The following is a 26,136-nucleotide window of genomic DNA, read 5'->3' on the forward strand; positions in this document are numbered from 1 at the left end:
TTTGTCCCGATCAGAGTGTCCTCTGGGGAATATATAGGGAGAGACGGTCCCGTAGATACGCTGGTCCCAGTCCATACAGGGCCTTATAGGTAAATACCAGAACCTTGAATCTGATCCGGTACTCCACTGGCAACCAATGCAGCTCGCGTCAGAATGGTGTTATATGCGCCTTATTTGGCACTCTCGTAATAACACGCGCCGCTGCATTTTGTACCAGCTGTAATCTCCGGGTCAGGCTCAAAGGCAGCCCCGCATAGAGTGAGTTACAGTAATCTAGCCTAGAGATGACCGTTGCTTGGATCACTGTAGTCAAGTCACGGGTTGACAGGTAAGGGACAAGTTGCCTGGTCTGCCGCAGATGGAAAAAAGTGGACCTGACAACCGCTATGACCTGTGCCTCCATTTTCAGGGAGGCATCCAAGATCACCCCCAGGCTCTTAACCCTTGGAACTGGCACTAATGGTGCCCCATTGAGGGCCGGGAGCCGGAGTCCCAAACCTAATTGCCTGTGGCTCAACTACAGGATCTCTGTCTTCGTTGGGTTCAGTTTCAGCCGACTCTGCTTCAACCAACCAGTCACGGCTGCAAAAGCATGTTCCAGGACATCTGGGGCTGAGCCAGGCCGTCCGTCCATCATCAGGTACAACTGGGTGTCATCTGCATATTGATAACACCCAAGTCCGAAACTTCACACCAACTGGGCAAGGGGGCGCATATAGATGTTAAACAATAAAGGGGAGAGTATTGCTCCCTGCAGGACCCCGCATACCAAAGGGTGGCGGGCTGACAATTTCTCCCCAAGCGCCACCCTCTGTCCCCAACCATGGAGAAAAGAGACAAGCCACTGTAAGGCAGTCCCTCGTATCCCCACATCGGTGAGGCAGTGAGTCAGAATATCGTAATCGACTGTATCAAACGCTACCGACAGATACAATAATATCAGCAGCGCCGAGCCACCTCGATCCAGATGTCTACGAAGATTGTCTGTGAGGGCGACCAGCAACGTCTCTGTCCCATGTCCCGGACGGAACCCGGACCAGAAGGGGTCTAGGGCCGAGACATCCTTCAGGAAGCCCCGCAGCTGTTCCACCACTTCCTGCTCAATCACCTTTCCCAGAAACGGGAGTTTCGAAACCTGGCGGTAATTGACCAGGTCGGTGGGGTCCAGCGATGGTTTCTTTAAAAGAGGCCTCACCACAGCTTCCTTTAATGGCCCAGGAAAAACCCCGGAGCCTAAGGATAGGTTAACAATGGCCTCCAGTGAGGACCCGCAGCCCCTCTGCACTGGCCTTTACCAGCCATGATGGGCATGGGTCCAAGGGACATGTGGTGGGCTAACTGACCACAGGGTCCTGCCAATTTCCTCCCCAGAGAGTGGGCTGAAATGATCAAATATTGGCCCTGAAGACGGCCAAGGGGTCTCCAGCTCATTCACTGAATCAACTGTGGCTGGCAAGTTGCGGTGGAGAGACAAGATTTTATCAGCAAAAAAGCTCCCAAAAGCCTCACAGCTAATATCTGAATTCAAAATTTGATGGCCTCCCTCTGGCAAGGAGACCAATGACCGAACCACATTAAACAACTTTGCCGGGCGTGAGCTGGCTGACGCGATAGAGACTGCATAAAACTCTTCACAGCCTTCACCGCCACCTCATAGGCTTTCATAAACGTCCTATAAGATGATCTTGCCTCTTCGTCCTGAGATCGCTGCCACATTCGCTCAAGCCAGCTTAGCTCCTGCTTCTTCTGTCAGAGCTCCTCTGTATACCAGGGAGCCCGTCTTGCACGGGGGCAAAGAGGGCAATGGGGGGCAATTTCATTGATGGCTTCGGAGAGCCAGCACTGCCGGTCCTCCACCAGCTCATCTAATGGAGCACTGGATCCTGCAAAGCATTCTGGAACCCAATTGGGTCCATAAGTCTCCGCGGGTGAGCATAAATCAGCTCACCGCCCTTGCAAGGGGGGGGGTATCCCCAGCCGAGCCTTCAGGACCAAGTGGTTTGACCATGGCACTGGTTCTACCCCTTCCAGATCCATATTTAACCCCATCCCAAAGATCAAATCTAGTGTGTGGCCTGCTTGATGTGTAGGGGTCGACACAAATTGGGAGAGTCCTAGTGCTGCCATGGAAGACGCCAGGTCCGCAGCCTGCACATAGGAGGCATGATTGACATGAATGTTGAAGTCCCCTAAGACCAACACTCTGGAGAACTCCAAGGCCCACCCTGCCACCACCTCTAGCAGGTGTGACAGGGTATCTGCTGGTGCACTAGGCGGTCGGTACACCAGACAGATGGCCAAACTCTCCTTGGCACCCCACACCAGGCCTACACATTCATTGCCAGAGATCTCAGGGGCGGGGAGCGGCCTGAAAGAGAAAGACTCTCGGGCAAGGATTGACACCCCTCCCCCCGACCTCCGATTCAGGACTGATGGGAGGACTGAATAGCCTGGGGGGGTCAGTTCTCCCGGGGCAACTGTTTCACCCTCCCTCACCCAGGTTTCAGTCAAGCATACCAGGTCCACATCACTCACCACAAAGAGATCTCGCAGCATTGCAGTCTTATTGTTTATGGACCTGGCATTGCACAACATCAGTGTCGAAGGAAGGTTCTTTTTCCTAGCTCCATCACCAGTGTTTCCCAGGATGGGACGCAGGTTAGAAGGGCACCGAGCCATTCCATATCTCCATGCCCTTCTCCACTGAGACCAGCTCCCACCGTCATACCTTCCACGTCCCCAGAGGACTGGGATCCCTGACCCCATGCCAGCCCTCCTCCCTATGTCCACCATCATCCAGCATACTCTCCATTCCCCACAACAACAACAGGCGAGCACAACATTAATTCAAGCAACTGAGGCACTTCAAGATTTTCTTAAAGTACCTCAGGCACAGAGAAGGGTGGGGCTGAGAGGCTGGCTTCTCTCTCACAGGCAGGCAGGTGGTTGCTCTTCACCCTCCCTCCCTCTCTGGCAGCTTAGGCTCCTGGAGGCAACGTTCTTAAGTACCTCAGGCACAGAGAAGGGTTGGGCTGAGAGGCTGGCTGCTCTCTCGCAGAGTCATGATCAATCAACCAATCAACCAATCAAAAGAGTTTATTGTCTATAGCCATAAGGCGTCACAATTCACCAAACAAAAAGAGTCATGAGAAGAATTCATCTAGCACAACTAATTACTCTGGAAAATAGCTTTTACAAATCTACTGAATTTAAATTTCATTCATGTTAAAGTATTCATGGCTATAATTGTGCCACTGTTTATTTCAGTGTCAATAGCTTCAAGGTAGCTATTTTTATGTCCACAGTTTAAAGAGAACTGTTATGCTGTCTCAAGTAACAGCGGGGAAATTGTGCATCAGTAATATACAAGACAGACAGACAGACAGGATGCAACACAGGCTTAAATCTATCACTGCTGTTCATCTAGGTCTTCGTGCAGGCACACATTTGGGACTGCACTTGCACACGTCGGATACTTGAAAATAGGAATTCTTGCGACCGCAAGCTCACAATTGCTTTATTCTAGAGAGCTCACAGCGGGGCAGGAGGGAGGGAACGTGTGCCTGCACAAAGGCCTAGGTGAACAGCAGTTACAGGTAAGTGCCACTCTGTTTTCATCTACAGTCTTCAGTGCATTCCCACATTTGGGAGAATAGCAAGCTACCTGCCTTGGAGGTGGGGTGGCGCTCTCAGTCACACAGTTAAGGCAGCACTGTCTGTCCCACTGCCGTCTCCCTTCTGGAATTGATGTCCATTGCGTGGTGCTTCACAGAGGTCTCCTCATGTGGCTGCTCCGCAGATCTCTCCTAACGGAACTCCCTGAAGGAATGCAGCCGAAGCCGACTATGCCGAATGAGCTCGTAACGCAAGCAGGCATGAAACACCTGCAGGCCTATAACATACCTGAATCGCTGACACCACCCAACTGGACCTTGTCTGAACTGACGCTGCCTTACCCTTACCCTGAGTGACAAACAAAAAAGGCTGTGTCTTTCTAAAAGATTGTGTTCTGTCCACGTAAAATAAAATTGCCCTTCTCACGTCCAGCATGCGTAGCATATGTTCTTGCTAGGTCTGAGGGTTAGAAAAAACACTGGAAGGGATAGACTCTGTGATATATGGGATTTGGAAACCAGCTTTGGCAGAGACTGTAAGCTAGTGCGCATGATAAATCTGTAGGAGTGGAGAGTCTGCCCATAGTGCCTGAAGCTCACTGACTCTCCATGCCAAGGTGACTGCTATTAAAAATGCAACTTTAAAAGAGAGGATTGATAGGGGGCAAGTTGCCATCGCCTCGAAAGGTTTTCGTATGCCATGATAACACTAGAGACAAGGATCACTGCAGTACCACAGGGGTTCTTGGTGGGTTTAAGTTACACAACCCCTTCAAAAACAGCTTGGGCAAATAATGTGAAAAAACTGACTTCCCATCAATGTTCCCACCAAGGCAGAGATGGCTGCCAAATGTACCTTAAGAGATGTGGATGTGAATCCCATAAAGGTACTAAATAGTCAAAAACAGTAGATAGTGGACGTGTTCCTGGAGCTACCTTGTGTGTGCTGGCCTAGACAACAAATCTATTCCACTTTAAACTACATGAATGTCTAATTGAAGGTCCACTAGCATTCAATAACATGTTCGTCAGCTCATCCGAGAATTGCAGCCCTAATGTTCTAGAAACCACGCAGTCAGCCAGAGTCTTGTCAGATCATGGATATTGTATGGTTGTAAGAAACCAAGTCCAGGACCATTGGGAGGTGAATATACTTGCCCCTGGCCATGCGTTCGAGAGTATGCAACCAATGCTGACATGGCCAGAACGGTATTATTAGGATGCACATCTTTTTGTCTGCTTGTACCTTGCATGTGACCCTGTGGATTAGGGGAATCGGTGGAAATGCACAGAATAACCTCCCTGTCCACCGGATCTGGAAGGTGTCCCCCAAGGACCCTACTCCATTGCCCCCTCTGAAGCAAAAACTGTGAGCTTTGGTATTGTCCTGTGTTGCGAACAGATCTACCTCTGGGAATCCCCAGATCTGAAAGATCTCCCTTATGCACTTGTCTGTCAAAACCCATGCTTGATGTACCCTGCCCTTTCTGCTGAGCCAATCTGCTTCGGTATTGGATGTCCCTGTGATATGTAGGGCAGACAGCATAGTATTTTGGGCAATAGCTCATTCCCACAAGCAGATGGCTTCCATACAAAGTTTCCTCAAAGCTGTGCCCCCTTGCTTGTTTATAAAGAAGACGATAGCGGTATCGTCTGATAAAATCTGAACTGTTCTGTTGGACACCAGATCTGCAAGACAGTTAAGGGCATAACAGACAGCTGGCAACTCTAGCAGATTAATGTGACATTTCCTTTCAGCTGCTGACCTCACACCACTGACCGACACATCCCCACAGTGTCCCCCCATCCTTCTAGGGATGCATCTGTAGTAAGGGTAAGTTCATGACTTTGCACCCCAAAGGGAATACCCCCTGACAAATTAGCAGGGTTTGCCCACCACCTAAGTGAGCATTATACCTGTCTTGGGACTGAAAATCGTTTCTGAGGGGAGTCTCGTATAGAATCAAATTTCCTTATGAACTAGATTTGTAAAAATCTCATTCTTAGCCTTGCATATGCGACCACTGCTGTAGTGCGTGCCACGAGGCCCAACAAGATCTGAATGGTTCTGCCAGATTGAAACCTATTACTCAAGATATGGTGAGCCATCTGAACTACCCTGGTCTTATTCACATCAGCATTTAATAAACTGCACACACAGCTCCTATAAACTGTATGGTGCGGCTTGGCTCCAGACTAGATTTTTTTTCTATTTATCACTAAACCCAGAGCCTCACAAGTGGATAAAACCATGTCTATGTGCAGTCTCAATTCCTCAGGAGCGTGTGCTGTAATTAACCAATCATTCAAGTAAAGATAAACCAAACAGCCCAACTTCCTAAGGTGGGCAACCAAGACTGCCACACACTGGGTGAATACCCTTGGTGCAGTCATCAGACCAAAGGGGAGGGCTGTATATTGGAACACCTGCCCATTATAAACGAAACGTAAATATCTCCTATGCTGCTTATGAATGGAGATATGAAAATACATATCTTTTAGGTACAAAACTGCAAGCCATGCATCCTGTAACACCATATTTATGACCCACTGTAGAGAACTTTGCAACCGTTAGATATTTGTTAAGGTCCCTTAGATTTAAGATGGGTCTCTTTCCTCCATTCTTTTTATCCACTAGGAAAAACCTGAAAAAGAACCCAAATGGGGAATCAACTTCTGTTACCCTTTGTAAAGCACACTTACTCAATAAGGACTGGATCTTCTCCTGTAATTCAAACATTGTATTATTAGGAGCTTGACAGGGTAAAAAAGTAGGAGGCAATGAATAGAACTCCAACCTATACCCAACTTTTATAATCAAAATAACCCAAACATATATTCTCTAGCCTGAAACAAAAGAGCCAACCTATTTTCAAACAAAAGGGATCATGACCCCACTTCTAGTCAGAACTGCTCTTTCTGCCCTTGCAAGGTGCCTTTAGCTGACTGAGTACGATGGGGTGGTTTGGAACGGCCCCCTTGTTTCTTCCTATACTGTGATTGGCTCGAGTATTGTTGCTTGTATGGATACTGCTGCCAATAGGGCTGATATCTGTATGGTCTATAGTCCCTTTTCTGTTGGAACTCTCTTCTTCCCGACTGTCTGTATCCCATATATCCAGATGATTGAGGCAGGATTCCATATGACCGCACCGTCTGGTGGTCTTTTTCTTCTTCACCAAATACTCATCTGTTTCCTCTGCAAATAAAGTAGTGCCCTCAAAGGGCATGTGCCAGGCATGTCTTTGCAACACCACAGCTGTCTTCAACCCTCTCATGGAGACATCTAACGTGCCTGCTAGCGCTTACCTGCTGACTTGATAACATCAGTGCCTCATCCTGAATAATCTTCACAAGGGGCTTCTTGTCTTCAGGCAGTGTGTCCATGTATGTAGACATCTGTTGCCAAAGAAAAATTTGATATCCACTCACGATTGTCATGAAATTTGCCATCTTAATATTTAAGGCAGATCCGGAATATAGTTTCTTGCCCACAGAGTCTAGTTTTTTACCCTCTCTATCCGCAGGAGTAGCCAAACTGCCCTGGTGATGTTGTGCCTGTAACTCCTCCGCTATCATAGAAGAGGCTGGAGAGTGATTAAACAAGTATGGGCACTTATCTTGTTTAACTTTGTACAGTGTCTCTGTTTTCTTTGTAGTGGAAGGGATTTATGCTGGTTTCTGATGTAAGTTGTTTGTCATTTCCACTAATCCCTCAATCATAGGGAATGCTACTACCTCAGGTGTGTCTGAATAGATACGCTTTAGAATACTATCCTTCGTTTTTTGTTGTGTGGTTGAAACATCAGTATCTAAAGACTTTGCCATATGAAGCATTTTTTCTGCGTACAGTTTATGATTTATCGTGGGTGAATCCCTGTCTAAAACTCCGTCTCCTCCGGGGATGGATCTGACACAAAACTGGTACCATGTTCGGAACCGATTACTTCTCCTGACACCAAATCAGATCCATGCCTTGATAATGGTGCCTGGACTGACAGGTGCCAACTCACATCCAAGCTTTGTTGGCATTTCATCTATATCGACCAAACAGATGTTGGCAGTGGTGGGTAGGTGATGTAATAGTCCCGTCCATGTCGGTACCCAAATGGCGGGTATGGTGGATATCACAGAGTCCAGTAGGATTGCGGGAATTGCTCAGAAGAGGTCGAGCGGTGTCTCCTCTGAAAGCTAGTTTGCAACTCCACATCATCTTTTTCCGAATCGGAGGATCTCTCCATCAAACTTTGACCCTTGTCAGAAGCTGACATTCAGTCCTCCTCCAGTTCTGGGAACCAGCCCTGGACGGGGGGGTGGAAATCAACACTGAGATTTATGTGGGTGATCTTCTCGGTTCTTAGTCGTATTCTTTCTCTTCCTTGAAGGGCAGCTACTAGAATTCCTCTTGCTGTCCACCTGAACCGGTGGCCAAGAGTCCTCCTTTTATGTTTCCAACAGAGGGCAGTCCACCAAAACAACACTAGTAGCTGAGTGGTTCGATGCCAATATATCTCTTGACCTCGAATGTTGTTGATCTCAGCTCCCAGAGTGAACTGTCAGATCTGATTGCGTTCCACTGGATATCGGATCCAAAGCAGAGGAGGATTGGGAGCACAGTTTCGATCAATGCCGAGTAGGAGCTACCAGACCCAACAGGCCCATTAAGATCAACACTTGGGCTTGTGCTGAATCAAGCAATGCCGAGGGCTCCACCAGGGCAGATTTTTTAGCTGATGGGATATTGGAGCCAGAAACCATTTTCTCCCACAGCATAGACTTCAAGAGGGATGACCGATCTGCTCGGGCTTTCGGGGTAAACAATTAACAGTATTTGCATCACTCAACAATATGCTCTTCGCCCAAGCAAGCCAAACATAGAACATGACTATCACTTTTTGTCATCTTTGTCCCACATTTCTCACATTTCTTAATCAGCGACTTGTCCACCATCTTTTCACTAGAGAGTGAAGCGCGTCCCAGGGAAATTGGCTCAAGTTTCCCAGAATCACAGCAGATAAACTACTAACTAACCTTATCTATAAACACTGTAACTTTTAACAACTTTTTTTTTGAATTTTTTTTATTTTTAATATCTAACATAAAAAACTACAAAGAACTACAAAAATATAAAAGGGAAGAGAGGGGAAAAAAAGGGAAGGGGGGAGTGGGAAAAGGGAAAGGGCAACACATAAACAACAAACGCTACACTACATGTCTTGTATTCCCTTCATGCTGTAATTTTTCTTAAAAGTTAACTTTCTAATATGCTATCAGATTGGTAGATTTTATACAATACAAACTATATTCAGGATCAGGCTTTCTCCCCCCCCCCCCCCCGCGTCTCGGTCTCAGTTCTCTCTGCGCAGCTGAAGCAGCTGCGCACGCTCTCTCCTCCCCCCCCACTTTCCCTTCAGACTTTGGACTTTCTTCTTGCTGGAACTCCTGATGGTTGAACAAAAAGTCTGTCAGCTGCGCTTCCGATGTAATCTTGTAGGTTTGATCCTTATATTTAAACCAAACGCCTTCTGGAAACAACCATTTATATTTTATATCACATTTCCTCAAGGAAGCCGCAAGTCCTTTATACTTGAATCTTCTTTTACGAGCCAAAAATGGAACATCTTTCAATATTTTAACCTTGTTGCCCAAATAATCCAAGTCCACATTGTACGAATTATATAAAATGGTGTCCCGAGTCTTCTTAGATGAAAAGTCAATAATAATCTCGCGAGGCAGCTGACGCTTCATTACATACTTTGAAGATGTCCGCCGGACTTCCAAAATATCGCTTTTTAACTCTTCTTTAGTTGCCTTTGCGAATGGCGCCAAAAGTCCAGACACCAGATCTTTCAGATTTTGACCTTGCTCCTCTTTTACATTCTGAAGACGCAGTACCGTTTGGGCACGGTCCACTTGCAATTCTATTATTTTATTCTCCAAAAGCTTCACTTCCTTACTTGCTGCTTTCATGAGTACTGCGTTCTCGTGCGCAGACTGCTCTGCTCCGGTCGCTGTTTCTTTAATGGTTTTCACTTCGCTTTCCACTGAATCAACCTTTTGCCCCATTTCATTTAATTTCGCCACAAAGGGCTGCACAGCATCAAAGACTGCTCTCCTCACCATCTCTTCCAAGGTTTCCCCCTTCCCCTGTAACGTCGCCATCACCGATTTACTTATTGCTGGGCTCTGCTTTCTCGTCGCCATCTTAGGGGGGGGCGCCATCTAAGTTCCGAAACTCCGAGAAGGGGAAGAAATCCGCTCCTTCTTAGCTTCAACTCCCACCAATTCTTTGCATACGCTTAGAAGTAAGAAGGGATTCGCTTACTTACAGGTTTTCACCTTATATCTGCTTATTGCCGTTCTCCATGGCCCGGCAGCACGCGAGGCGCTGCGCAAGTCTGCCGGCCTCCATTGGAGCAAACGGGCAATTTACCCCCTGCATTGCTTTCAGGGGGTTCTTCCCGCCGCGCTCCGGACCCCATCTCCCTCACTGGGAGTCCTGGGGGTTAACCCTCGCGGGTCAACCGCCCGGTCAGGCTGCTCGGACGTTTCCTCCCAGACCTGCGGAGAGGAGCGTCCGACATGGCCGGGAAAACGAAACCGAATCATAACTTTTAACAACTTTAACAACTCTAACGACATGAATTTCAAAGGTCCTACTCTAAGAGCCAAAGAAGAGACGTTCATTCCTTGCAGTGGCAAAAAAGGAACTGAGGGAAGGAGGAGTCAACTTTCCTCTGTCATGTGACCGCTTTGGCAGGAAAATCCAGCTCAGACCGGTTGGGAAGAGGTTGCCCCCTCATTATAAGCCTTAAGCTAAAAAATTCCTGTTTCCGAGCGGCCAGCCTAAGCAAGCGCAGTTCCAAATGTGGGACTGCACTGAAGACCGTAGATGAATAAACATGTTACTCCATGTGCAACAAAAGAGAAAACCAAAAAGTCTAGCTACATTTGGGAAGAGAAAAAGAAGATCTTAAAAATAAGCATTTGCTAACTCCAAAATAGATCTAAAAAGATAAGCTGAGCTATTGTTTAGTAACCTTACATTTTCTGTTATTTATTTGAAGTGTTCCCCTTGTATCAGTTTGGTTCGGGAGAGGGGGGCCCATTCCCTTGCTTGAGTTTGGTTTGGGTGATTCTCTGGTGTGATGTTGGTCCTCATAGGGAACAGTGGAGAGTGGTTGGTCAGCCTGCTCAGACAGCACTGGTTTTGGTTTCATTTTGGTTGTGTTGGGCTGTTTGGTGTGTAGATTGTAATTGAGAGTGTGCCTGTGGCCATAGCAGCCATGATCCATTTGGGAGTCAGTTTTTTCCCACAAGAGAAACAAATGGGGTGGCTGGGGAACCTCCTTTGTGGGGCCATAAAATGGCCCCCAAGGTCCAATCTCCCTGAAACTTGGGGTTTTTTTTAGGACAGTTAGGAGTAGATCCCCTGCAAATTAGGTGGATTTTGCTTGCAAAATGCCACTCCAGCCTCCTAAATAGCTCCCCTAGTTTTCCCCATAGGGGATAATGGAGGTGGCTGGGGGTACCTTCTTTGGAGGGCCATAAAATGGCCCCCGAAGTTCAATCTTCATGAAACTCGGAGGGTTGTTAGAGGACAGTTAGGAGTAGATCCCCAGCAAATTTGGTCCAAAAATAGCCCACCCAGGCCCCTGGAAAGCGCTGAATCACATTTTCCACTGGAAACAATGGCCGCTTTTTACCGAATTTGCATTGTACTGCTGAGGAAGATTTGAGCATGCACAAAGAGAAGGTGTATCATGGGATACCATCCCTTGTCTTCCCCCACTCTGACCAAAATTGGCACTCTGCACCAGTAACTCACATGGACCCTCACAAATGCAGCTACACACACAGACTGAAGTTACAGGATACATGCTCAGCTTGGGGAAAAGTGAACATGAGCACACATACTTCAAAAGTCATGTTTAAACTCACATAAGTTGTCTCATGTTGTTTAGCTGTAGATGACCTTGGGCACTAAGACACTTTCAGTCTCACTTACTTTACAGGGTTGTTGAGAAGATAAAATGGAGGGAAAAAGAACAATGTAGCCTACTTTGGGTCCTCACTGTAGAGAAAGGTGGGGTATAAATGAAGTAAATAAACATTGTCCAGCCCTTCCTTTCATCTTGATGCAAGCCACCTGGGCTACAGCGCTTAGATTTTTTAAAGAAAGGATTTAAAAAAATTGTAAAGGATGTGTCTATCAATGGACATTAGCTACAATTAGCTACAATGGACATTAGCATTTACTAATTACTTATAAGATGTTCTCTGTTCAAAACATACAAATCAAATAAGGATAATGCAGATACAAAATACCTTGATGGACCACTGATCTGCTCTAGTGAAGTTCTTCTTAGGGACAGCAGGGAATTAATTCCCAGAGGCTGCCATCTGACTGAGCTGAATGGGAGTCAGAAAATGTAACACCTAGTTTGGCCCTTACTTTAAGGACCAGAGTGCCAGTAACATGACAACATCTACAGGCTCAAGCCTTTGACTTATCCGTGCTCACTAACCAAGACCACAATAAGAGTTCATTTTTGCTTATCATACAAGCTCCATATGGAATATTTTATTGTAGTCTTCACTAACACACAAGCAGTTACACATTTCAGCCTGTTTATTTCAATAGGGTTAAACAGATACATTCAAGAACTGGACCTACACTTCTCTATTTATGCAACTGCATCTTCAGAACAGTGGCTCGTAGGTCACAATTCAGCCTGACTCAGTCAGAGCAAACCACGGCATATCAACAAGCCTTGACACTGGTCAGGACCACCATATTCCTACTTTCAGGATATGCTTAAGACCCTTTTTCATGCATTGCCAAAATTTCACAATGTATCTGTTCATCTCAGGATCTTCACAGGACCAGCTTCAGAATACATGAGAATTAACTTAGGCATGAAAACAAGAATACAAGAAAGTGGTAGAAAAAGAGGTAATTCAGCAGACAAAAATCAGCAATAAACTCAGTATGCTCTGCAACACTCCTCTTGCCCCCGAATTTACTGATTTTACACATGATACAGTGTGTGTATGCATATATGTGTACATTGTATGATATTACTCTTCCATATATTACTCTTCTATATATATTACTCTTCTAAGTAGGCAAAGCATTTCACATACTGTCATTTTAACCCTGCAATATAGGCCAGTAGTTATTCCTCCAGTTAAACGAGTCAGGGTGAAAGACGGGCTTGCACGAGGCTGATAAGCTCATGCCAGAGCTGAGATCTGAGCAAGAGCCTTTAAGTTCTCCAATTCATACACAATGTCAAAAACAGATTCTGAGATACCTGAAAGATCTTTATCTCTTCTTTTCTGCCCTATTCCTTGAAACAATCCCCCCAGTCAATAACCAGATTATGGATATACATGCAAACAACATACCATGGTGTAATTGTGAGCCACTTTATGCAAATCTGTGCAGCCCTGTGCATCAGCAAAGGAGCGGATACCAAGGCAATTTGATGGATGAAGCTGCTTCATTAAGAATTTACAGCAAGCTTCTACAACCTGAGAGAGCTGGAGAATACAAGCTGTAGATAACAGGCACTCAATATTATCTTCTTTTAGTTCAAGATGACCTAGAATTAGGAATTAGAAAAAGTATTCATTATTTAAGAAAGAATATGAACACAAGAGCAGCTCTAAAAAAATCATATAAAGGTCTATCTTGGACGTAGGATGCTGGACAACAGCGGATGCTTTTGGGAAGCCCTCAAGTCGGGCATGGAGACAACAGCCCCCCACTATTATTTGTCCCACCAGCAACTGATATTGAGATATTCTGTGTTTTAATCTGGAGGTTCCATTAGTTATCACAGAGAACAGATAAAGGTCACCTAATGTAACTGATTCCTTTCTAAAGCTATCTAAGCTAGTAGCTACCATCACATCTACCAGCAGTGAATTCCATGTTGCTATGACTGCATTCAGACTGCATGAAGTCTTTAGGCTCACGTGCTCCCCTTCTTTCCTTTTCTGTAGCACAGAGACCAAAAACATTCTGTTCTGGAACAAGTCACAGTTCCTTAAGAAGTCCAAGTCAAGCAAAACAAACCACGGTTTGACTCCTGCCTACAAACCTGGATTTATAAACCAGAATCGGAGCTGAATGGGACCTCAAGGTTTAGAGACAAAATGCTTTGAACTGTCAGGTGCTGAGGGGCCCAATACTTTTGGTATTGGGGGATTTCAGTGTCCATGCTGAGAACGCCACTTCCTCACGGGCTGCAGACCTGATGCCTTCCATGGAGCACTGGGACTCTCTGTTTGTATCAAGCAGGCCACAAGCTAGATTTGGGGATTTCTGTGGATCTGGACATGATTTAAGCATGATTTAGTCCTGAAGGCTCGTCTAGGCACACCTCCCTGCCCCCCGCCCCCCGCCCCCCGTAGGCGGTGAGCAGATTTTTGCCCACCCGCAGAGACAGATGGACCCAGTCGGTTTCTAGAATGCTCTGTGGGATCTGTTGCCCCCTTGTGGTTCGTTGGATGTGCTGGTGGAGCGCTGGCATGGCCGTCTCTCTGAAGCCATCAACAAAATCGCTCCCTGTTACCCTCTTTGTTCCTGTACCCAGTTAGCTCCTTGGTACACTGAGGAGCTGCGACTTCAACGGGCTTAGACTGGAGTAACTCTGCTTAGGATTTCACTGTATATGTCTCCTCTCACATGATGGAGCGGATATTGTAATGGCCAATCTGATATGGAACTAGCAAGTAATGCAAACAATGCTACAGAAAATGACAGTAAAAACGTAGGTGCCCTAGTGACTGCCCTGGAAGTAAATTAAATTCTGTTGAAATAGATGAGTGGACAACCTCATCCATGGTGTATCATTCACAACTCTTTGGGCTGCTGAATTGATACCAACTGGGTTCTGATTGGAGTAACTCTTCATAGGACTGAACTGTAAGTATGTCAGCAGTTTTCAATGATTCTTTTCACAAGTCAAAATTATGTACATACTATACATCCTTATGAGTACATATTATACTATCTTTTAATTAAAAGTTTTTCTCTCTCTCTCATCAAATATTGCAATTCAAGATTTTGTTACTATTGAAACATACATTAACACAGGGTAATTAATTTTTTTTTTACTAAATATAAGGCAAAATAAATATAACAGGCCAGGCCATCACAGTCTAATTAGGGAATTAGAAAAAAATCTGGAAAATTTCCCAACTCGTATTTTCTCCAGAAACCCTACACCACTGCATGCAGCTCACTTACACGGGGCACTCTGACATAAAATATTCACTTGGACACAGAATGTTAAGCAATTTCACCCGCCGCTCATTACCTGTATAGGCATATTGCACCAAGGCCCACAGTGCGTTTGGCTCCACGCCTTCCATTTTGATTTCTTCTTGTCTCGCCTCCCTTACATCATTAGTAAACATGGCTGCAAAATAGTCTGAGACCGAGGACAACACCAACCTGCGAGCATATGAAATTGGGGGGGGGGGGCATTAAACCAGTCAACCTGACACTCGTTATCTGCTTTATTTTGTCCACTGAAGGAAGAATATTAATGAAAACATGCTTTAATGTCCCTTTACGAAGCATTGCTCCTTAACCCAGGGGTTGTGAAGTTAATGAGAAGAGACGCTACTGACTCTCCTGCCCCCAAATGAATAAGGCATCATTGCCGGCTACATCCTGCCGTACCATGATGTACCATCATATAGGGCTTAGCTGAGGGGAAACCAATGTACATTTTCTGATTTTGTAAGCAGATGTGGAGGAGTGAAGGTTGCCCTGTCAGGTCACTGGGCTGGATGCAGTAATCCATTGACGCGAGGAATCACTGCCACGTTTTGCTCCATGCCAGCAATCTCTTCCAGCTCTGGGAAAGTACAATTCCCATAGTTATGGAACAGGTATGGGCTAAAACCTACACGAATACAACCCGCTAATTGTCTACTTTTCTAAATATTTTACAATATTAGTGAAACTCATGCAAACAACAAATATTTTTGCCCATGTATACACACAAGCTTCTTACATAATTACAAAATATAATGCAGACCAGACAAACTCTTGCACAGAAAAGTATTTTGGAGTTATCAATTCCTTGAGAGTAAGAGAGGCCATCATACATTATGAAAGCCATGCCCCATATGATAAGGTGCATATAAAAGGTTATAGTGGAGTGAAGTCAATCAGTTTTTCTACTGATGAAAAAGATAGAAAGAGTCCCTTTTGACCACCTCAAAAAAAATTATGCTGGAGACCATGCAGCCTACAAGGACAAAAGCAGGAGCTATAGTAAGGAGAGGAGCGAGGCAAGATTGAGCAGGAAAGCTGGTGGGGATCCAACCCAGTGATTCCTTCAATTTTCTTTCTGCCTGCAATGGGGTAATGAGGAGTAGACATGGGCACGAACAGCATTACAGCACCCCGGGGCTCCGGCCCTGCCAGGTGCGAGCAAATCCCCCCTGCTGCCTGCCAGCTGATAGTTTAAAGGGATCTTTAAAAGGCTAGGTAAGTGGATTAGAGGGGAGGAGGGGCTAAGTGGGGTGCTGGGGTGCTGCAGGCCCCCACAAACAATGAACAATGAACAACAAACATGTTCGTGACAGCATCATGTTCGTCAATGTTCGTTGTTTGTGGATGGCAACGAACCACGAACAGCGTGTTCGGGGTTTTTTTTCGTGTTCATGCCCATGTGTAATGAGGAGTCACCCTACCAGGCGCACCTGCTTCACTGGTCCTCCATGAACAAATGTAACAATTGAATATAGGATATAATATCTATACAATCTAACACAAGTAGGATTGATCAAGAAGCTACAGCTCATTGGAAGAGTACATGGTTTGCATGCAGAAGGGTCAACATTAAATCCCTGACATATGCAATAAAAACTTCTCAGATGGCAGCAATGGAAGAGGCCTCTGCCCAAGACCAAGAGAGCTACTGCCAGTCAAAGTAGACAATACTGGACTAGATAATCTTTGGTTTGACTCAGTAACAAGGCAACTTCATAAAAAGAGCACAAAAAAGAGCACCCCTGAGTTTTGGGTGTATGCAAATCATATTCAAGCATGAAGATGTCTAGTGGTTTTGTAGGGCAGACTGGAATGTTAGATGGGCAGAGAGCTCTCACTCCCCCATCACAGGCAGGAAGGAGAAAGAGGTGGGAAGGGAAGGATTGGGGGAAGAATAGTTTCTTAACTGGGCCAGACATTCATCTATGGAAGCTTATGAACACTAGGGTTACCAGTCCCCTGGTGGAGGTGGGGAATTCCCAGCTCGCAGCCTCTGTCCCCCCTCCCCCCTTCACCTGGTTAGCAGGAGGGGGAAGCACAGGGAGTGGGCCCAGGAGCTCCAGAGCAGACTCCTACATGCTCTGGAGCTCTTCCTTGTTGTGCCAGGAATGATGTCTGGAGCACAGTTCTGGAGTACACATGTGAGAGAGGCAACCCCCCCAGAACACCATCACGACCCGTCCCTCAGAATTTCATGCTGGGCTCCAGGGGCACCCCTAATGAACACTGGTGAGAACAATGAATTCCTGGAATTTCATGCTGGGAGTTCAATGGGGCTCAAGATACACTACAATTTGGGGCCACAAGTAGGATGTGCTGCACAGCAGCAACGTGTTCTGGAATGGAAAGTGGAAAGATGTCAGAAGAATGAGTTAGCCTGTTTAAAGTAAGGGGAAGGCAGTGTAAAAGCAGAGTGGTAAAATGCAAGCAGAAGGAAGGGGAAAGTGAGAATGACATGCCTAGATAGCTAGTTTTTTAAAATGACTTCACGCCAACAGGAACATTCATGGTGTAGTCCTGTTGAGCTTAAGTCTTCTTTTAAGCAAGGCAAATCAACTTGGTTATTTTTTAAAGAGAATCCTTCTTGTCCAGAAGCCTTGTAAGAGTGAGTACCATCAGGTGCTGGGTCTCTCTACAAGCCACTGATTTATTTACTGGCATTTTGTTTCATTTGTTGCAACTGAAAGTCATTAAGGACGCACCTCCCAATAATCAGAGTTCCATCACATTCTCAGGCTCTCTTAAGAGGCAAAGAGCTGCAAGGCTGCACTATAGTGAAATGGAAGAGAGGAAAACAACCTAAACCACTTTGGATCCACAGTGGGGAGAAAATGGGGAATGAGTGTTCATAAATATATAAATAATACTTAGCAGCACTGGAGAAAGATAAACTGTAGCTATTATTATGTTTATATCTTTAGATCAGGGTCAGAGCATGAGTACCGGCAGATCTACAGATACACACAAGGAACAATGGCTGCTTTTTTGCAAAACTCGGACACTGAGGATGATACAACTCGCATACCGTACAAGTGGGAAACAGAAGGTGATAACCTCTGTGAAATGTTAATGGATGGGGAACAAGCCAAAGGTTAGTCCTGTTTCTCCAGCTCGTAGTCAGCACCAAAGAATGATTTCCTCATTGATTTTGCACTATTGTTCTGCTTCTTGCCTCCATTCTAAGAGTTTGCTGACTGCCTTGAGCAGACTTCTCCCTTCGTATAAATTCAACCTCTATTATGCTTTCAATCTAACGCAAGCACATTCAGTACAACTTTTGAAACACGTTCCGTTTAATATCCATGGAGGAAGAGGTTGTGAGACAAGCATTAATTTTTAAACTTTAAAAAATGGATGATTTTTATTATTAAAAATGGATGATTTTGTTGCTCAAATGCGTCAAAATAGTAATAATGTATTTGCTAAACATTCCTGCAACAGTTTTTTGCACAAGTTCAATCAATCAATCAATCATTCATTCATTTATTACGGTCGCAAGACCAGCCAAGTTAAGTACAGATAAAAAAGAACAGTTTTTAAATACTTAAAATGGACAAATACATAAAAGATGATAATATATACAGGGGTCATTTCGTAGAAAAAGAGCTGGAGGAACTCATTAGCATGACTCATTAGCATATACCACACCCCTTGACATCACCGGAAATGTGTCATTAGCATAAATGATTTGCATATGCCACACCCCCTGACATCACCTATCCTGGCTGCTTTGGACCCAATCCTGGGCATTCAGGGCTGAAATTGGGCCCAAAGTGGCAAAAAGGGGCTGAAAATGGCCAAAAAGGGACCCAAAATGGTCAGGATTGGGCCGCTGCTGAACAGGAAAGTGATCCACCACCCATCAGAGGCCCGATCCGGGCCATTTTGACCCCAATCCAGGTCGAAACAGGCCCAAAATGGCCGAGAATCAGGTGGGCGGGGCCACCTGACATGTGACCTCTTTGGAGAACTGCCAGAACTGCGACTATCCTCTAAAAGATATACCCGAAGGGTTTCAGGACTAAAATCCATATAATACTGTAATGGTTTAAATCTATAGAGTAGTGGGATAATTAATTGTATCCTTTCTTCTTGATAGCATTCGCAGTGCAAAAGTATGTGTGTGATATTTTCGACCACTTTATTTGAACAGGGACAACAACGCTGCTGCAAAGGCAGGCGGGAGAATCTCCCGTACAAAACTGCAGGAGGGAACGGATCAAATCATGCTCTAGAGAAGGCCCACCTACATCTTTCGTTTGTAATGTCCGAAAGATATGGGGATATGGTGTAACTCAGTCCTTTTTTAAAGCTCTTACAGCATAGAGGGAGTATTGCCTCATCATTTTGGGACTCTATATTAATTAGTCTTTGGGTGATTAAAGCTTTTGCTTTGTTGAGTCCCATATCAAACACGGCTACCGGGTCCAAGCCAATCAGTTTAATTTCATCAGCTATCTTTGAGCACCATGAAGGGTAAGGTCCAGAAGCTAGCAACAAGGGCATTAAGCCCTTTGGCTCAAGATGAATTCTTAGCCAATAACAGATGGCATTTTTGCACAAATTATTAAGTTTGTATTATTCATCATAGTCTATACTTAAGAGCCCTGACTAGGTCTGTCACAGAAGTGTATGAACCACGTGCAGTACAAGCCTGTACATGTGTACTCATAATTAAATCTCGCTGAGTTCCTGTGGGAATTTAGCAAGTGTTTTCATTTCAGTCATGAAAGAGTTAAACTGTTTGTGTTACCTACTTAATTAGTAAACATACTTTGAATGTAACCATTAGAGCTTCGAATAAGATTCCCGCCGTAGAAAGGGGAGTCACTAAGCATAATGAAGTAAGATTAGGATTTTCTATTGGGCAGTTAGTTTATTGGGGGAAATTAATTGATGCTACATACTGAAGTTTTATTGCTCTTTGTTCATTCCTCCTTTCCTCTTCCACTACTTCACTTCTTCTTGTCTCTACTCTAAGTCACTTATCTAGCAAGAAGTAGTCAGCTTAGCAATTTATTATTTTCTCCAAATGTAACCCTAATTTTTATCCTTTAGTAAAGTATTCTTACAGAGCTACACTGGAGTGTGTGTGTGTGAATCTATTCTCATTACTTCCAATGCGCAATCTTTGCACAATCTCTGCTATGTTTTCCTACAGTTCCATGGCATTTGCTCTCAAATAAATATGCATGAGGTTGCAGTCTTCAAGGGTGAAGAAGCTCCCTTGTCCCAAAATATGGTCAGTGCTGCCAAAGTCAACGTGGTGAAGCTAGAAGGGGAGAGGAAAGCTGGGGAGAATGTAGCCCATTTCTGTTCTTCCCGCTTCACCGGTGAACAGGTGATCAGGTGTAATTAGTGAACACTACTAATTACATCATGATACCTGTGCAGATAAGAGGCACTGTAGATGCATCCTCAGTTATCGTATCAGGCACTTCTCTTCAAGCAGCTGCTGCTTTTCCATTAGCAACAAAGTCAACCTGTGCGCATAAATCTGTTTCTGAACAGGGGTGGTTCCTCTGAATCACATTACCAGACTAAAGAGCAACAGTGGTATGTCTGAACACACAAAGTGGATTTCCAACAGGTGTTCCAAAACGTTTGTTTTTAACTACTGTGATAAATATAGCAACATACCAAGAAGAGCTGTAGCCTATATCTTAAGAATCTTTACCTGTGAGCAGGAATTCGGCGGTCGCCAGCAACTAATACCACATCACACAATTGTTTGTGTCTCAGGTAATTTTCCATCTTTTTAAAAGTCTGTTCTGCATGGTTGAGTGCTTGAAAAAATTCATCCGATGCACAAGGCTCCATAGTATGGCAAGATGACGGAGCCTGGCTGCTACCGGAAGTCCTGGAATGACGACAATACATATATAAACATCTTCATAGGCAGAGTCACACACACACACAAACATTTAAAGAGATATTTGTACTATGCACAAAAGAGGGGCTCATATGATGCTTCCCAACAGGGATCAAAGCCACTGGGGGGGGGGGGGTGAGCTTAGACTAGGAAGCAGCAGGGAGCCAAGGGTTAAGATACCCTTTCCCGTGCTGCTTGCCAACGACCACATCCCAGTTATTGGCTTCCTGTGTCACATCTGTGCTGGTAAGTGAGCCACTTATAACTCAATCTGAGCAATAAATCAAAGATTTTAAAATTCCCTCTTGTGCTCCTCTCTTCTTAATGTGGTACTATTTTCTTCAATAATAAGAAGTCAATAGAGAAGCTAGATGAATCGACGGTTTGAAGTACAAGACTTCAAAGAGATCTGTACAAAGAAGCCTAAATGCCACTAAGAGGCAGATCCACTGAGAAGAGTATGCAAAACAGAGACAACACTCTCCTGCACACACGACACACAAGGCACACAAGTACAAGTGCGGTTTTATGAGGTTCAGACATCACTCTGAAGTTGATGATTGGAGCACCGTACTAATTATGCGCCTGGGAAAGTGGTTAATTGTCCCGCAAAGACGCAATTAATGGTAGCGGCATTTATGTGATCATAATTAGGTTTCAAAATTAACAGCCTATTAAAAAGTTGTATAGATGAATGTAAGAAGGAAAGCAGCATCGACCTCTACGCTTATCTTCCTGAGCCAGATATTAGCACAGCAGCAGCAGGTGGCTCAGACTGACCAGTTATACCAAGGCTGCAGTCAGTGAGCCAAGACCTTCCACAGGTCTAAAATACCCCAAACGCTTCGTTAACCGGAGAAAGCTCAGGACAGATGCCTCCCCATACCCATTGTCAACTCCAACTGAACGGAGCAAAATGCCCTTTCATCAGAGACTGCAAGCTACCTCCAGCAACTCCTGCAACGGGAAATCAATTTGCATCTTCGTCAGCAACTGTTCTGTGCTTTTCTTTATAGGCCTTCTTCTCCGTTTGAAATCGCAACCAGGATCTCAATGGACACCTGGCATCTTTGCTCGGCAGAGCTTCTGCTCTTGCTCTTAAGTGCAGCCCCTGCAGAGACGGGCAAACTGTTCCAGAAGTTCTGTGGAACCACACAGACATCTGCCAATGCTCAGGGAAAGAAATGGAGAGGCCACACTGATGTGTGCTCTGCACACATCCAAAATGGCTCTTTGGATCCTACTCTGGCCTACAAACAATTTCATATAAGAAACTTCTTTGAAGAATTTGCTTTCAGATGGTCTTTTACCGGTTCTGGCAAATGTGTAACTTTTCTGTCAGCGTGCAAAGGTAGAAATAACTCAATAGCTAAGGTTTGCATTTATGAGATCCACATTTTGTTGATGCCTGGTCAATGCAACCGCTTGACAAATGCAGATATTTTATTCAACAAAAGGCAAACAGGAGGTTAGTGGTAGGAAAGAAACAAAAAATCCAGCTGCTGTTAACTGAAGGCCATTCTAGTAGGCTAACACAACCCCATGCTTTTCTCTTAAGTGCCATTGTTCGCAGTAGAGCCCACAAATGTCACAGTAACACTTTCCTCATATAGATAGAAAAGATGCAGGCTTCAGCACTGAAGAAGGGGAGGAGTTCCTAATGTTGACTTCTGAAAATAAGGCAAAAGAGAAAAGCAATAAAAGGGCACCACGCCAGGGAAAACAGGGTTAACATACCTGTAACTTATGTTCATCGAGTTCTTCTGTGCTGACACACATGGGGACTGCGCAGGCGCAGGCCAGCCGCCGGAGAATTTTCTAGAGCTTCCATGGCTCCGAAGGGGCCGTTTGTCGCGCGCCTCAGCGACCGTTTCCCGCCCAAACGGTCACGTGATCCTCCAGCGACCAACGGCCCCTTCCCTCAGTTCTCCCTTGACGCCGCTTGACCAACACACTTCAGCCATAACACCTTAAAAACACCAATTTCCGTTACAGCCATCACAGTATTGTGCATTGGAGTTCACAGCGGGGCAGGAGGGAGGGTTGTGTGTCAGCACAGAAGAACTCGATGAACATAAGTTACAGGTATGTTAACCCTGTTTTCATCTTCGTTCTTCTGTGCCTCCACACATGGGAGTGTACCAAGCTTCACACAATAAGGAAGGCGGGGGTGAAGTCCAACACAATTTTATTGAACAAACAAGAACAACAATAAATAGATAAGCATATATACATCTATGTAAAAAACTGTGTAAGGATACATAAATACTCAATATTTACATATATACACACCCCCAGGTACATATATACACACTTTCACTCAAGGGTACCCAACAGGTACGCCAAGAAGGTTATCCCAAGACTCCCTCAGGAAAAAAGGGAGTGTAAGACAGCCTTAGCCACAGATACATCTTGCTCCGCATTGACATCAACGGCGTAATGCCTGACAAAGGTGTCTGCAGAGGACCATGTGGCTGCTTTACAAATGTTAACCAGGGGAACCCCCCTGAGGAGTGCAGAAGAGGATGCTTGGGACCGCGTGGAGTGGGCTCTGACATGAAGCGGGCAAGCCACCCCTGCCAGGGAATAGGCCTTGCTAATGGCCGCCACAATCCACCTAGACAGGGTCTGTGAGGAAGCCCTGTTACCCTTGTCCTTGGCCCCAAAACATACAAACAGGTGAGGACAGGTGCGGAATTCCTTTGTCCTATCCAGGTAATAGGCTAGGGCCCTCTTCAAATCTAGGGAATGAAGGGCCTTTTCCCCCTTAGAGGAAGGTTGAGGAAAGAATGCAGGCAGTGAGATCTCCTGCGAGAGGTGGAAGGCGGACACCACCTTGGGCAGGAACCCGAGGCAGGGACGCAGGACCACCTTGTTGGGATGAAACACCAGAAAAGGAGGGTCAGACCGCAGTGCTGACAGCTCACTGACCCTTCTGGCCGAAGTGACGGCCACCAAGAACGCCACCTTGTAGGATAGCATATCCAAGAGGCATGTAGCCATAGGTTCAAATGGAGGCAACATGAGACGGGAGAGCACCAAGGACAGTGACCACTGAGGCACTGGCGCAGACACAGGTGGGTAAAGATTATACATGCCCTTAAGGAACTGGCGGGATTGTGGGTGAGAAAACACCGTATAGCACCCTCAACTCGGGTGTGAGCAGCTGATATCGCTGCCAGGTGGACCTTGAGGGAGGACACCTTCAAGCCCAGGCCACGCAAGTGGCACAAATACTCGAACACAACCCCCAAGGGACTGCTATCAGGCACTACTCCTCTGGCAAGTGCCCAGAGCTCAAACCTGCGCCACTTGGCCGCATAAGCGCGCCTAGTGGATGGCCGACGAGCATTCAGGAGGACCCTCTGTACCTCGTCAGTAAAGCCTATCGGGGAGGAACGATCCGCCAAGCCGTTAGGTGCAGCTTCCTGGGATCGTGGTGGACCAGGAAGGTCTTAGGAGAAGGTCTTGCCGAGGGGGCAGACTCACATATGTCCGTTGGGACATCCGCAGGAGCTTCGGGAACCAAACTTGCCGGGGCCAGAAGGGGGCCACCAGGATGCAGTCCGTCCCGTCCTCCTCTATCTTGCACAGGACCCTGGGAATCAAGGGGAATGGAGGAAACATGTAGTGCAAGCCCTGCGTCCACGTAAACTGGAAGGCATCCCCAATAGAGAGGGGGTCGCTCCCTGCCCTGGAACAGAACGTGTGGGCCTTGGTGTTTGCCGCAGTGGCGAACACGTCTATCACTGGATGACCCCACATTTGGAAGATCGGCCCAACGCACTCTACGTTCAGTTCCCACTCGTGGTCCAGCAAGGGGACCCTGCTGAGGGCATCTGCCCGGGCATTGTCTGACCCAGCCACGTGTATAGCACGGAGCGACACGCCGTTCCTGATAGCCCACTGCCAAGTGAGCGTGGCTTCCCGGCACAGGGCCATGGACACTGTGCCCCCCTGCTGATTCACGTAGTACATGGCAGTCGTGTTGTCCGTCTGCACCAAGACCTGACGATTTCTCAGCAGTGCTGTAAGAGACACAAGTGCGAAACGAATGGCCCTTAGTTCAAGCACATTGATATGGAGGGTCTTTTCCCTCTCAGACCAGACATCCTGCACAGACACATCACCACAGTAAGCCCCCCATCCCAACAGAGAGGCATCAGTGGTAACCGTGATGTCATGGTGTTGATACCCAAAAGGGGTCCCTCTAAACAAGTTGTCATCAGACAGCCACCAGTCCAAGGAGCCGAGGATGACCCTCGGGATAGAGAATTTGAGGGACGGAGGGTGCAGCAGAGCATCGTACCTCCGCACAAACCAGTTCTGGAGAGGGCGCATACGCAGCCTAGCGAAAGGCACCACAGAGGTGGCCGCTGCCATATGCCCTAGTAAGCACTGGATAGTGCGCACAGACTGGAACCGGTTTCTTTTAAACATGGACACTAGACCCCTTAGGGACCGAGCCCTCTCCAAGGGGAGCAGAGCCTTACCCTCCACAGAGTCTAACAGTGCACCAATGTAGGACACCTTGCAGTTGGGCACCAGCTTGGATTTTTCCAAGTTCACCAGGAGCCCCAGGCGTTGGCAAGTGCTAAGTACCAAGGCAATGTCCTGTACCAGCCTAGACTCTGATTCAGCCACGATGAGCCAGTCATCGAGGTACGGAAAGATGGTACAGCCTTCTTCCCGTAGGAAGGAAACCACTGGGGCCACACATTTAGTGAACACTCGTGGGGCAGTGGACAGGCCAAAGGGGAGCACCTTATACCGGAAAACCCTTTGCCGGTAAACAAAGCTCAGGTATTTCCTGTGCTCCTTCCGTATGCCCACGTGAAAGTATGCGTCTTTTAAGTCAAGAACCGCAAACCAATCTCCCTGTTTCAGCAAGGCGATCACAGCCGCCAACGTTACCATTTTGAATTTGGTCACCTTGAGGAAGGCATTAAGGCCCCTCAGATCTAAGATGGGACGTAAGCCCCCATCCTTCTTAGGGACCAGGAAGAACCTAGAGAAGAATCCCTTTACAGAGTCCTCATAGGGCAATTCTTCCACAGCACCCTTGGCCAAGAGCGACACGATCTCCGCATCCAGCTCGGCCATAGTGTTATTGACAGCTGTCAGGGGCGAACTGCATCTAGGCAGCTCAACAAACTCCAGCCCGTATCCCAGTTCAACAATAGTTAAGACCCATGAGTCAGATGTTATTGACTCCCACTCAGAGAGGAGTGGACTAAGTCTGTCCGAAAAGTTCAGGGATACGGCTGGCGCGACCCGTCAGTACTGCCTCCCGGCACCCTGCTGATCTTTCTGCTGGGCCGGTTGCTGTGCCTGACGAGGCTTGAAGGGCC

At 46.2% G+C, this 26,136-nt stretch overlaps 1 protein-coding gene across 4 annotated transcripts in view; it reads right to left on the reverse strand.

The window, feature by feature from the left end:
• The window catches only part of KLHL5 (kelch like family member 5), a 90,191-nt gene that overhangs the window by 43,708 nt on the left and 20,347 nt on the right, over positions 1-26,136 (reverse strand). For all 4 annotated transcript variants that reach the window (XM_054989864.1, XM_054989865.1, XM_054989863.1 and 1 more), the window contains exons 3-5: positions 20,591-20,773; positions 14,945-15,081; positions 13,026-13,222 (exon numbers count right to left, since the gene is read on the reverse strand). In XM_054989864.1, coding sequence (XP_054845839.1) covers positions 13,026-13,222; positions 14,945-15,081; positions 20,591-20,733 — 477 coding nt within the window. In that variant the 5' untranslated portion in view covers positions 20,734-20,773. The remainder of the gene's footprint in view (positions 1-13,025; positions 13,223-14,944; positions 15,082-20,590; positions 20,774-26,136) is intronic.

The sequence above is a fragment of the Eublepharis macularius genome, chromosome 10, assembly GCF_028583425.1.
Source record: "Eublepharis macularius isolate TG4126 chromosome 10, MPM_Emac_v1.0, whole genome shotgun sequence".
Taxonomy (NCBI): domain Eukaryota; kingdom Metazoa; phylum Chordata; class Lepidosauria; order Squamata; family Eublepharidae; genus Eublepharis; species Eublepharis macularius.